We start from the raw sequence: 14,910 nt of genomic DNA, 5'->3' as shown, positions 1-14,910 counted from the left end.
TTACAATACACAATGCGGGTGGTTTATCCTGCTATAGAAAGGCTTGGGTTTTGGCTTGCAGCTGGCTCTACTAGAGCAGTGGTAAACTCAAAGGATAATTCTGTTAAACAGAGCAGACGGGGGAGGGTGATTATTTTAAATAATGCAGTGCAGCCCAGGATATTACGTAGCAATTTCACCCAGAGTTTAAGATCCTATGTCAAGTGGGACAGCAAAGGGCAAACATTCAAGCTACTTGTAAGACCTGGATCCATGGCGACATACATGCCTAAGTATCAGAAGCTCAATCTATGCACCGCAGCCAGAAACAACCATTCTGCCTCTATCTGCGGCCCACTCAACGGGACCAAAACTTATTTAGGCAAGTTAATGATAAGCCCCAAAGTCTCCCCATACAGCCCAAGAATCTGCAGCACCCTAGGAATAGTGAGCGACAGGCACGTGATATAAAAGAGAACATCGTCCACTCATAGTGCGGTATTGTCTTCTGTTGCCACCCCCAATCGAAGCCCCACACCTGGGCATCACAGCAAACACACTTAGCCAGTGTCTCGATCACCAGCATACAAAAAGAGTTGAGACATGGGGTATCCTAGATGGGTGCCCCGACCAATTACAAATGGAGTAGACAATGCACCATTGACTCACACCTGAGCTCTATTGTTTGAGTACAGTATCCGCACAAACGTTTGGAATCAAGGACCGAGCCCCACCTTGATCAGCCCCTCTTCCATGAAGTTCCAGCTCACCGAATCAAAGATTTTCTCAAAGTCCAACAGAAGGAGCACTATAGGGTCCCCTAGTTGAGAGAGCCACGTGAGTGGCAAGTGGACCAGTCATAGGAAGATTGTAAGTAATCGGTTCACTAACACCTTTGTGAATATCTGCACCTTGGAGTTAATAAGCGAAATCGAGTGATAAGACGCACATAGGTCTATAGGTTGGTCCAGTTTAGGGAGGACCACTATGGTTGCTAGAGCTAATTCAGGGGGGAAATGTCCCTTATCAACTGCCTCCTGATAGGATACAACAAGATGCAGCATCAAGTGGGCCTGAAAGCACTTGTAAAACTCTATAGGGGACACATCTGGGCCCGGAGTGTTCCCCAAGTTCATATCACGAAGGGCCAGGACGATAATCCGCTGGTTCTGGGGGGCGATCCAGGTCCACTATCGCTTGTGGTGATTATGGGCACCAGGATGTTGATCACCAGAGGGCAAGTGGCCTCCCAGAGAGGCCACTTCCTAGGCGCATACAGTGTTTCGTAGAATATTGCGAACGCCGCTGCTATGTCCTCAGCCTTTTCTGCCACCACTCCCAATTCAGTTTGAATACAGGGAACCACCATAGAGGTTATCTCCCTCGTCGCCAACCAGTACAGGAGTTTCTCTGACTTGTACCCTCATTTGTACATCCTACGAGTTGAAGCCATCCAACATTGGTGGGCCTCATCAACTGTCCGCTGTTGGCGCAACCTTCGTGTCAGTGCCAGGAAGTGCAATTCCGCACCATCCATATGATCATAGCTTTGCATTCCAAACCCACTATAGTGGATTCCAGCTCAGTGATCTACTGCCGTCGAGCCTGCTCCTGCCCTTATGAGAAGCAAGGCTGGCAGTAAAAGAGGCACAGTTCCTGCCAGCCTTGCTTCTTGTAAGTACAAAATGTGTGTTTACGCACCGCTTGCAGGTTTTCAAAACATAAAAAAAAAAGCATTGTCATTTGCAATTCCAATAGCTCAAACTCTCGTAAATGCTAGACCTATTGCATTGCAAATAATTGTTGTATTAGCCAAGATTCCTGAAACTGAGCAGAGGGGAGAAAAAAGACTGGTCCCTGGCAATTTTATCATCCAATCAGACAATCACTATATGGGTATGCTTTCCTCACCTGTTGGCAATGTCAAACTTTGTGGGCCTCACTTAAGGCACAAGATGTATCAATAGCCAATTCCTGCTTTTACTTGCTTCCAACCCTCAGAAAAGTGCTTCATTTTTTCCAAGAATCTTGCATGCCCTGGTTAAATCTACATGTGTGACTTCCAAAATGGATTATTGTATGGGACATTATCTGAGCATCTGTGAAGGATATGCCCAGAAATAAGTCCTGTGCTCACTAGGCCCAGAAGACGCCTATTGCAATGGCGCTGCCCACTGTGGCCTCCATGGCTGCCCTCCACTACTGTCTACTGCAATCGCATTCATGACCTAAACTCTTTGCATTAAGTGCTAGCTCGCTCAGGACTGAGCTTTGCTGCACACATTGGGTTTGTAAAAACACCAAGAAAGTGAGCAAATCCTGTTTCATTATGAAACCTTGTGCACATTCGGGCGCAATTCAAGTGCAGGGCGTCTCAAAAAGCATAAGTTACTAAAGAAAGGTTATGATGTAGAAGACCATTCGATGTCCAGGAAGATAATGCAAGAGTTACAAATCCTGAGCTCTCCTGCATGGGCACCTGGCAAAACCCAATTTAATATATGAATGTGCAGTAACACTACAACTAATACTTTAAAATATCTATGTATGTCTTATTTCTAAAGTGTGAAATGAACCTAAAGGCAATGGAGCACTGTACAGGGGGAAAGAATTGTGCAAAGTGATGGGAGAGGTATCTGGGTTTTGGACTCCGAATGCATTGTGATGTAGTATTCTTTAAAGAGGTGAGTCGACAACCTTTTCCCAAATTGGAGCAGTGTTGGGGCACTCATGATGGAGATAGGTGTGTTGTTCCAAATAATGGGAGTATTGTGGGAAATGGCCTGCTGCCTGCTTTTTTTATTTTTTACATTTCTTATTCTACAGTCTGATGGTGTCCTGGGTTCGGGTGTACTGAGACTCACCGGGTACTGGTTGTTGTGATGGCTTTGTAATTGATGCAGCTGGTTTTGAAGATGACACAGGTCAGCAAGGGGAGTCACCGAAGTTCCATCAGTATGATGGTGATGCAGTCATATTTCTTTAGGTCCAAATGTTATTCAATAATAGAGAGTGAACCAAGGCGTTTGTGTGCAATTAAAAACTACAAAATGTGTCCAAACACAGTTGTATGCACTGCAGTACTTTTGCATTGTGGCTTTATTTGATTTGAGGGCAACAAAAACAAGGTGATGGATGGAATGCTTGAATTAACAGTCATTGTCAATTGCTTAGGACCGCCTCCTCATCCATCATTTTCACCTACCATGCCACTTCAGTTTGGACAGAGCAATATGCAAATCAGTCTTGTCTCTGCCCCAATGGGAAACATCCAGCCCAAATTGGAAGGCCTGGTCCTCCCCGAATCAGAACACAAGCAACCCAGGACCGGTTTCACCCTTATTAGGGTTCATCAGTCAGGTATAGCTGGGTTCAAATGGCACGGTGAGAACAGAATCCACGCGTGGGCATACCAGTCACACTTAGGGTGTCAACTGCAAAAACAACAAAGTGCTGGATGGAATGTTTCAATTATCCTCAGCCTTTAGCAATTGCTAAGGGCTGATAGCAATCTTATTTTAAATTTTTTTTTTAAACCTAGAAATTCACTGAAAAACAAAAGGTTAAAGTGAGATTACAGTTAGGAGTTTTAATAACATGATAATATCTAACTCTTCATTAAAAAAAACTTGGAAATTCACTTTAAAAAGTAAAGTTAAAGGGACGTAGTGGTTAGATGAAATGTCAGTTAAAACATAACATTTTAAACTAACAAAACCACTGAAATTCACCAGTTGTAGTCATCTCAAATAACAAGCTCGCGCCCTGGCAAAGCGCAGCTTGTACCCTCACATATTATATCACTCATGACATGTTTAGTGACTGCAAAGATAATATCCTAATCACATCTGAAAATGCATCATTTATAACAACACTGTGCAGTTAGGTGCTGAAACAAGATAAGAACAAATGTTTTAAAACCAAAACACCCTGAAATTCACCAATTAAAGTTTATTGCACGAAGTATAACTTGTGCACCCGTCATGCACAGCTTATGAGCTCATGAATTATGACATGTTGAAAGACATTATTGATAACATCACTATGACATCTCAAATGACATCATCGATATTACTCCATAAGCCCATACATCATTAAAGAAAAAAAGTTATAAAGGGCCTATAGATATATGCAGCATAGAGTTTCTCTGTGTACATGTGTGGGTGCATAGAAAGGAAATAGCGTAAGCTCTGGAGAGAAGTGTGGTTTTGCATGTTAAAAGTTATACAGTGCCCCATTTACAAACCAGTAAAGTGTGGGTGCAAGTAATACTCAATGCTAATCGAGTTAATGGCTGAGTGTATATGGGTTGCAGAGGCATGTTTCTAAGTAGGCTGTTTCTTAAAGTCAAAGCGTGTCGTAAAAAAACTGTGAAAAAAGTCATAGCTTCTATTCATAATTTATTATCCACCAGTATCTTAAACCAAGACGCACTTTTTTAAAACCTCTATTAAGAGTTTTAAACATTAGAAAGTGTCAACCTGCATTATGTCAACTACTTCTTTTAAAGGATGAATTCCCTCGTTTTATGGTTTATAAGTACATTTCCACTGCAGTTCGGCGCCGCAACATCATTAGAAAATGAATTCCTGGGTATTGATTGATTTTAGCCAACATAATTTTTTGGTAAAAAAATATTTTGTGTGAAATAATGTCTTACTTTGCTCTTTTATGGCTATTATTTAGCCGAATAAAGATTTTTTTAAATGAAATATCCACCAGTTGATGTCTAAGCACTTGTTCATTATAAATAGTTGTTAGATGCTGCTACTGACAAATTCCATGTATAGCTAACAAAATATTTTTGGTGGAGGTTTATTTGCATAGCTTTGCCAAAGATTTTGAGGCACTGCAAACTACTGAATAATGAAGACTGTAAAGGTTAACCACTTGGTGTAACTCACACTGGGGTTGTAAACCGGGCTATAAGTTTGTATTCCATTGTGCTCATTTTAGGAATGTGTTTATTGTATTTTACTAACTTACAGAGGTTTGTCTTGAGTGCCTGGTAGAAGATATCTTATCAGTGGTAAATGTGGGTCATGTGAAATCTTTCCAAGGGTTATTCAGGTAAGGTGAATAGAGTACTTCATCTTTTTGGAGTGGCGCTCAAGTTTTAAAACACAAGTCACAACATTGAAGTTTATGGAGGAATTTTGTTTGTTAGGGTGAATATCTTAACCCCTTCGCTGCTGCGGACATTCCGCTGCAGCGCTGGGGGGGGCAGGGGGGAGCGCGGTGGGCCTGTGCTCATGACGGAGCCGCTCCGTCATGAGCCACTGTTGAGCTGTGCTCATGACAGAACGGTTCCGTCATGACTCCGCCCATTTGCGTTGTCCCCCCGCACAGGCGGGGAAACAGCGCCGCGTAGGCGGAGCGGCCGCCAACGGTCGTGTCATGACGGAACCGTTCCGTCATGAGCACACGGCAACCGTGGCTCATGACGGAACGGTTCCGTCATGAGCGGGGAAGGGGTTAAAAAGAGGGTAACATCCACCAAATGAGGGATACTTCTTAGATACGCTATGTTTACAGCTGGGGGTCAAAGGTTATGTTCATTATCACTTTATTGGTGATAGAAAATTTGTCACAGGTATAGAGCGTGGAATTACTTTAAGACCACTAACCTTACAGAACACTGTCACAATTGCAGGATGGTTTAATCAGTGATGTCATAAATAATGTTATCTGAGATGTCATCAATTATGTCATTTAACATATCATGCATGATATAATATGTGAGGTCAGAAGCAGTGCATGATGGGGCAGAAATTATAGTTACTTAACTAAAATAGAACTGGTGAAATTTATGGGATTTTATTTTTTTCAACATTTGCTTTTTATTCCATTTCCTCACTTAACCTAATCCTTTGGCTTTTATTCTATTAATTTCTGTCTCTTTCAAACACATCTTTAGATCGTTTTACCATACCTAACTATACCATCACATTAAAATGTTTTTTTCAGTGAATTTCTGTGTTTTTGTGATAATATTTTAAGTTGAGCATATGCCCAACCCCCTCTGGCAACCTACGCCCAACTCCCCAGGGAGTCACCAACCTCCACTGCATACTAACTTTGATACTGTGCAGTGCGGGTTGGCTGCAGGGCCTGGCCACAGGCTTGGCCCTTCACCCAATGCCCTGGGAGTGGCCAATCCATGCTATACATGGCCTTTGGCCATGCGCATTTGGATTGTCCACAGGCTAGGTCATGCGCCCAACCCACTGCAGGCACCACATCCCCAAAGGCACCAAACACCATACTGCTCACACCCCTCAGCAGTGTGGGTTGGTGCTGTGCTCAACTCACTGCAGGCAGCACACTCTATGGCATGCACAATGGAGGTAGGTCACAGTGTCTGGTCTATGACTAGATCCTTGTAATTTATGTGTTTGTTTTATCACAACAATACTGGTACTGATATTGCGGTATCACAGGGGATGCCGTACTGGGTACTTTAGGGTAGTTCCACTGTACTCGTGACCCAAAATATATATTTTTTAAATTTAACTTGAAAAAGGGTCCCTAGGTTTCAAGGTATTACCACCCAGCCCCCGTAAACGGGCTATATTTTCTTTCCATACTCATGGACCAAGACCCCGAGTCCGGTCATGGCAGCTGCACCATTTTATTTAGTGTTGCAGCCAGCCAAAAAGATCATTCAGTACTGTGGTACGCAAAAGACCAATTGGAGGAAAAGCCCTCTTAGCCAATCAAAAGGCCCAACTTAAAAAGAAAAGTTGGTACCGCAGGACTAAAAAACAAACAAAAAAAAACCAGATGAAAAGAATTACACCAAATTTGGTAAAAAACTTCGAACTTTACTCAGAAAGTGTGCTTCTTATTTGGTGCATATCAATTCAGTCATTTTCAACAAATCCCTGATTTAAGAAGTTCTTGGGGAGATCATGAAGAGTTTAAAAAAAATAATAAGTAAAGGTATAAAAAGTACATTTGGATGTAACTTTAAAAAATGGAGCCGTCTGATTGGCCCACGGAATTTTTTCCCCGCTTGATCTCGCATTACCAAGTGATTTTTTGGGCTGCCACAGCTCTTAACAAAACATTTTCAAAGCCATTTCCCGGACTCAGGAACTCGCTGCCACTGATTACATATGAAATGTGACCAGCATCTTGAAATGAGAAGTAAGGTGAACTCCACCGTTCCAGATCATTGCCAACACTGTTTCCATTCCTGGAGTTTTCCGTGATAACTTAATGCATATTGACTGTTGTAGTCCTGCTGTGCTCCCTTTGCGCTAACTAGACTAACACCCTTGAAAACAATGATTTGTAGGTGAAAAGTTAAGGATCGTAGACTATGTCCATATTGATCTGGAGAGAGATGGCCACTTTAGTGAGGAGGCTTCTGTGCCCAAGTGAACACAATTAACAGATGTCATTGGCCATCCTTGAATGTTAGTCACCAAATGCAAACCCTTAGACTATTTCTTAACTCCAAATATTCCTGTGTGATCTATCAAAAGTGCATTTGCATCTGTAGCAATAGTTCTAGAACAAATCCAACGCCATGAACCAGGGGACATCTCCCCTAAATGCATCTCTACCACAGTTTACAATTGCAACCCGCTTTAACCCTTTAAGAATACTGACTCATTTGACGGAAAAGAAAGTCTGCAAGTTAAATACTTGCTGCTGAGAGATGCGTGCGACCTAAAGACTACAGTTTCCAAACGTTCACAGTTTACTCTGCTTTTATTCAAACAAAATCAATCAATGAGCTCCACTGAGGTGAAGAATGTAAAAAAAACTATTGTTTACAGAAAAATACAACGACTGCAAACCGTGGTAGCAAGGACTTCTACAACAGTAACTCTACACTCAGTACTTTTTACTAGCATTTGAAACAAAAATCTATTTATCACTACCGCATTACAACCTATATAATTGCCAATACAGACAGCCTGTGAACCTTCTGTAGTGATGGTTAATGAATCAAGGTATTCAGTCCGAGTGGTAGCTTATAACATTTATTCCAGGTACTTCACAGATTACACTTAATCTCAAAGTATCCAAATGGTAAATATCCAGGTGCTTGCAACCCATTCATTTCTCGTAGAATGGAGGTGTACCTCCATTTAAACAACTTCTGCTAGTCCACATTCACTTTACAAAAAAAATGACTTAACATGATAAAGCATGTCACTTACCTCGTCCACTACTTTTGCAAAATACTGAAGGGTAGAATTAACTTCGGCATCTCCTCTTCCAAGTGCAAAATTCTGTAAGTAGAACATATTAGTAAAAACACAGTTCTTCCAAAGAAACAGTTGCCAGACTAGAACTACGTTGTGGATTCGGTAAAGATCTATCAAAGTTCAAATATAGTAAATTACTGATTATGCCTAAAAGGATTTGCGCCCTCCATGCTGTTGAACCTAATTTGATGTACACTGTAATAATCAGATGATATTGTCGTAGATATTGTACCTGTTGTAATCTCCTCTCTTGGTACATTCCGGACCCCCCCTCCTCCCTGTCCCAGTTGGTACAGTCTTGTCCTTTGTGTGCCAACATTCCACAGCGCACTCCAGCTGACTGGAACCTGTGGTGGTGTGAAGACGAATAAAGAAGTGTTCCACGCTTACCTGCACTTTGTCTTCATTTTAACACTGGCGACTGAAGTAAACACAGGATTCACAACAGGTGGATTCCAGGTAGATTTATTCCATCAGAGAGGACAACTTAAACAACCACACAGGACAAACTCTAACTGCTAATGAACAGTCAACCCATCATGGAACCTAGAACCCCAGTGATACAATAACACTCCATCATAGAACGTAACCACAGATAACATGGACACTACACACCTTCCCCCCCAAAAAAAAACAAAAAAAACACACAAAAAAAACTAAAACATAACAAAATCATTCATTTTAACAGGTGGTTTCTTCACCCGAGAACTTTTCCTTGGAACTGGTGGAATGTGAACCTCAACAGGAGAAGTAACAAGTTGGTTCTCTACAGGGACTACATTCGATGTAGCAGAGGAACATTGAGTCAAACAAGGTTCAACAGCATTTCCAACATTATCCAAATTGGCAATGTTTGAAGAAGGAAACACCCCTTCAAACTCAGAATTAGAACCATTCAATGTATCCAGAAAATTTTGAAAGTCCCCATTCTCCTCAGTATCCACAGACTTCCTTACCGGAGAGACAGGTGACTCATCACAAACATTTTTGGATCTAAATATGGATATCCGTCTGAAATTCCATATTTTGCCACCATGTACCCTAACAGCTCTGCTGAAAACTTCTATTACCTTCACCGGGTCAGACCATTTAGACCAACGTTTGTCAATGCCACCCAATTTAACACGAACAAAATCACCCACTTTGATTTTACAATCCTTTGAGGAATTGTTGTTCCTCGCATTTTGCATCCTATCTTGGTATTTTTGAATCCGCTCTCTAACCATTTTGAGATCCACCATGGAATCAGGACACTTGTTATTCTTCAGCCAACATGGCATGAGCTTTGAGGACGGCTTCCTTCCCCTTAACATCTCAAATGGAGAACAACCTGTAACAGAATGAGGGGACATCCGATATGTGTGCAAAGTGGCCCGTAAAGCCTTCCTCCAATCAATATTACTTTTAATAGCTAGCTGTATAGATTCCTTTACAACCCTATTGAAACGCTCAACCTGACCATTAGCCATTGGATTATAGTTAGAAACCCTTTTATGCGTGACCCCACATTTATTTAGAAACATTTCAAATTCATGACTAATAAATTGTGGCCCATTATCAGAAACCAATTCAGATGGAATACCTTCTCTACTAAAGATGTTGTCCAAGAATTCTATGACATGGTTAGAGGTTATTTTGTCTACTACCTTGACTTCAGGCCACTTCGAAAAATAATCCACTAAAACCACCGCAAAGACCTGTTTAGCAGAAGAAAAATTCAAAGGGCCAATAATATCAATCCCTAATTTGCTCCAGGGACACAAGGAATACTCAATAGGTGAGATCCCCACAGATAAAGGCTTGACCGATTTGTCACTCTTGGAACATTGCATACAATCTCTAACCCACCTGTCCACCATACCATCCATGCTAGGCCACCAATAAAATTCTCTCAAACGACGTTTGGTGGAAGACATTCCTAATTGTCCTTCATGTGACAATTTTACTAACTGTTCTCTAACACCTTGAGGTGGAACAATCTTATCACCTCTAATTACAAATCCATGCAAAAACATAAGTTCATCATTCACTTTCCAAAACGAACTCAAGTCACCGCTCAACTTCCTTTCTTCCGGCCATCCTCCTTGTAAGTACTTTACAACATTTTGTAAAACATCATCTTCCAACATTGCCTTAAACCAAATCTCCTCCGAGATGGCACTCGAACTTACACTTTCCCTCACATCTTCCATAGTATAAGCTACGTCACATTCCTCAGAGGTAATACTTACACCAGAACACTCATCTAAAGACAACCGAGACATGCAATCCGCATGAACATTCAAACGGCCAGGAATATATACAACTGAACACTGATATTCCTGCAGTTTAGCAGCTAACCTAGCTAAACGAGCAGTCAAAGTTCTACCACCACCAGCCGCTAACATGTTTATCAGAGGTTTATGGTCAGTCCTTAATTGAAACTTTGTCCCCCATAAGAATTGCCTAAAATGCTGCGCAGCCCAGGTACACGCAAGTAATTCCTTTTCAATGGTAGAGTAATTAACCTCCGCTCCTTTTAAAGTTCTAGAGGCATACGAAACAACATACTCCTCCCCAAATTTCTTTTGTAAAAGCACAGCGCCTAAACCAGTGTTACTAGCGTCTACTGCTACTATACATTCCCCACCAATAGTAAAAGGTCTCAAAAACGGAGCCACACAAATCTCATTTTTAAGTGTTTCAAAAACTAACTTTTGCTCACTTCCCCAGATAAATTTAGCGTTTTTCTTCAGTAAATTGCGCAACGGAAACACTTTTGAGGCATAATTCTTAACAAACTTACTGTAAAATTCCATTAAACCTAAAAATGACAACAATTGATCTTTAGAAGTAGGAGACGGAGCCTTAGTAATACTAGCTACATGATCCATTTTTGGTTTGATACCCTCTCTTGAAATCTCGTGGCCTAAATATTCCACATTATCTTTTCTGAATTTGCATTTGGAAAGCTTAAGCGTTAAACCTTTGCACTGTATGTTATTCAACACCTTTTTTAGATTGCAATCATGGTCTTCAAAGTCTTTCCCAAAAATCAGAATATCATCCTGAAAGGCTATGGCACCAGGGCAACCTTCCAGGACATCCTTCATGATTCTCTGAAAGACCGAAGCGGCACTAGCCAAACCAAATGGCATCCTCTTATATTGAAACATGCCTTCCGGAGTAATGAAAGCTGTCAAACATTTGGATTGTTCATGTAACACAATCTGGTGGTATGCGCTCGCCAAATCAACTGTGGAAAACACACACGCACCAGATAAAGTTGATATCAATTCATGAATGTTGGGTAAAGGATGTCTATCAATCCAAATCTCCTTATTTAAGCTACGGAGATCAACACACAGCCTAAGATCTCCGTTGCCTTTAAGGGAAAGAACCACCGGAGAAACCCATGGAGATGATTCTATAGGTTCTATAACATTCCTTGACACTAGATCCTTCAACATGTCTTTTAACTTGTCACGATATGCTAAGGGAACATTACGGACCCTATGTCTCACAGGAATAGCAGAATCCTTAAGTATTATTTTGTGTTTAAAGTTTGCATATTCCCCAAGTTGATCACTGAACACTTTAGGAAACATTTTTTTAATGTCATCCACACAATCCCCACTAAAAATACTGTATACCGGTGGAGTCGCATTGGGATCTAATTTTATGCCCAATTCTTGTTGATGGGGCCACCCAAGTATAGATACCCCTTCAGTTGCTACATATAGTTTCCCTTTAGTAGACTTCCCTTTAAAAGACAAATCTGTCCAAAAATAACCTTCAAGTGCAATTTTGTGCCCTGAATAACTACCAGGTTTAATATCTGGAGGTAATAATACTCTGTTCTCCCATAGTTTTATGAAAAGATCCCTACCAATAATGGAGTACCACGCACACGAATCTATCATCATCATGACTTCTTTTCCATCTATTAGTATGGATCCAGATGGAAACCCTTTACAATTGTTTTCAGAAACACAAGCAATGCAATTAAATTCATTAAACTCTGTAGCGATCTCCTCTTCATCACAGGTAATACAATTGACTTTTTGTTGGGACCTACACATTTTTCCAAAAATGTGTAAATGGCTTTTTACATTTAATACAAATTTTAGTCCATGCTGGACATCCCTTATAGTTACCAACATGTTCAAAACTGCCACACCTATAGCAGATCACAGGATTCCTCCTGTTGCTAAATTTATTGTCCTTGAAATTTGGATCCCTTCTAAAAAAAACTGAAGGAGTTTTCTTCTGAAAAACCTGAGGCTTCACAACTGAAACTTCAGCTACAGGATCTTGTGCTTTAACGTTGACAATTGAAGGTTGACCTCTGATCTCACTTACAAACTTCTCTGATTGTTCTATGCCTTTAGCGATATTGACCACGGCATTCAAAGAAGATTCAGTGCCCAACCATAACCTCTCTTGTATCTTTTTACTTTTTGTTTTCATCATTATCTGGTCTCTAAGCACTTGCTCGTAATTGATGGTATCAAATGCACACGAACCAGCAAGAGAACGTAAGGCTGACACATAGTTTTCAATGGATTCATCCTCCTTTTGAGCACGGGAATAAAATTTAAATCTTTCCATCACAATGTTTATTTTCTTCCCGAATCTGGTGCTCATCTTTTTAACTGCTACCTCAAACACATTTACACCCTCAGTGCTCTCGAGAGGAGGTAAATTATCAAATTCTTTGATCCCTTGACCACCTAGACAGTGTCTTAACAAATCCAATTTCCTTTTTGGGGAACAACCTTCCTCCTCTAAAACCTCAACGTAAGCTAAAAACATAGGATACCATAAATCCCATTCCATTTTAGGATCTCCAGCTGTAGGCAAGAAATGTGGTGGCGCCGAAATGTTAGACATACTAATAAAACTTCTAGTTGCTTTTACACAAATAAAAATATGCGTAATAAAATTGCTTAGAGTCTTGTTCTTCTTTTTTTTTAAAAAAAAAATGAATTTGATTAAGGAAAAAGAAGAAGAAAAAAAAATGAAGAATATAAATTTGAATAAAAATGAGAAACGGGACTTCTCTCTTTTTTTTAAAAAATAAAGCAAAATTGTATAAGACAGGTAATGTTGCTTGTTAAACGAATAAAGTTGTCAAAATTAAACACAGTATCCGAAACTAGACCAATCCAAGATGGCGGCTAAAAACGCGTGACATCATCACGCTCCCAGCATGCTTTGCTGACTTGGAATCTTCCGTGAGAAGGAAAGCGCGTAATCCAGAAGATGCAAATTCCAGATAAGAACGCTGCGGCTAGAGCTAGCTCGAGCGGGTGAGTGTAGTTCTTTATATTTCTTTTTGAACATAAGAACGTAACCGCTACAATCTCCGCAGCCTATACACGCCAGTATTTCCGTCAAAAATAATTCCTAATTTGGTGAAACACACTGCCGCAGGCGCGATCAAAGCGCAGGATGATTCCACACACTGCCGCAGGCGCGATCAAGGCGCAAGTCGATTTCACACACTGCCGCAGGCGCAATCAAAGCGCAAAACAGTTTCACACCGTACAGACCACAAAGAGGATGTGAAAGCACAAGTATCAACTACTCCACAACGCCACTTCAAAAACGATCGAACAGCCGCAGGTGCAATCAGAAGCACATAGCATTAATACCTTGAAAGCGTCTTCAATAGTGAACGCTGTCCTCCTCTGACTCCCAGTCGTCGCCAGTGTGAAGTAAACACAGGATTCACAACAGGTGGATTCCAGGTAGATTTATTCCATCAGAGAGGACAACTTAAACAACCACACAGGACAAACTCTAACTGCTAATGAACAGTCAACCCATCATGGAACCTAGAACCCCAGTGATACAATAACACTCCATCATAGAACGTAACCACAGATAACATGGACACTACAGCGACGATTCACCGTGTGGGGACGGTTCACCACCACACCCCCAATGCTTACTCCAGATCAGCTGTCCAGAGTACATCTACTGTGAGTGAGCGCTACGTTGTCTTCTGCAACCTGTAGCTGCCTTTTCTGCTTACTGTACTTTTAAGGGGTCTTGATTTGGCAGTTGACTGGTCTGTCACTGAGGCTCTCCGCCGCTGTCAAGCAGCATCCGCGGTGTGTGGAATCCTTTTGATGTGGAGCCCTGTTATTTATAGCCCTGCGGTCTGCCACGGTTTTACACACACTGATTCCACACGTCCCCGTGTGTTATCTGGGGTGCTTCGTTTAGCACGGCATTGTGGCTGGAGAGAGGGTGCTTCTGCCTGTCTTCATTTGGGGCGCCTGTGACGCACTAGCTCTGCGGCGGAAGGTGGAAAGCAGACTGCTGTGTACGAGTAAACGTTCGCCGCCAGGAGCGTTGCGCTTCACTAGGATCAGCAGACTCCTCATCGGTTGTCCTTCGACTGCCGCTGCGTGGGCTTCCGGAGGTGTGTCAGCGCTGGAGCGGCCCCAGCGGGTGTTCATGTGAGAGGAGGTGGCAAAAATGTACTCCTGCCTCACGCCTGTTTCAGCCTTCCTCTCGCTGACGGGCACAGCTGATCTTTCCAGCCGAAATACGTCCTCCTCACGCCTTCCGTGATTCTCCCCATCTGCGGCAGCTGAGGGCGACATCTGTCGGCGCAAGCCACTCCTTCCTCTGAGCCAATCCAGAGTTAACCCTTTCCTGGGTTAACGCTCGTTTTACTTTTTACCTTCGCTGATGAGCACAGCTATTCTTCAGGTGA

At 41.8% G+C, this 14,910-nt stretch overlaps 1 protein-coding gene across 3 annotated transcripts in view; it reads right to left on the bottom strand.

Annotated features, from left to right (window-relative positions):
• Positions 1-14,910, bottom strand: part of APPL2 (adaptor protein, phosphotyrosine interacting with PH domain and leucine zipper 2) — a 668,813-nt gene that overhangs the window by 376,384 nt on the left and 277,519 nt on the right. For all 3 annotated transcript variants that reach the window (XM_085653220.1, XM_085653222.1, XM_085653221.1), the window contains exon 4: positions 8,154-8,225. In XM_085653220.1, the coding sequence (XP_085509346.1) occupies positions 8,154-8,225 (72 nt within the window). The remainder of the gene's footprint in view (positions 1-8,153; positions 8,226-14,910) is intronic.

This window comes from Triturus cristatus, chromosome 4_1 (genome assembly GCF_964204655.1).
Source record: "Triturus cristatus chromosome 4_1, aTriCri1.1, whole genome shotgun sequence".
Lineage (NCBI taxonomy): Eukaryota > Metazoa > Chordata > Amphibia > Caudata > Salamandridae > Triturus > Triturus cristatus.
This window is presented reverse-complemented; position numbering and strand designations above follow the sequence as displayed.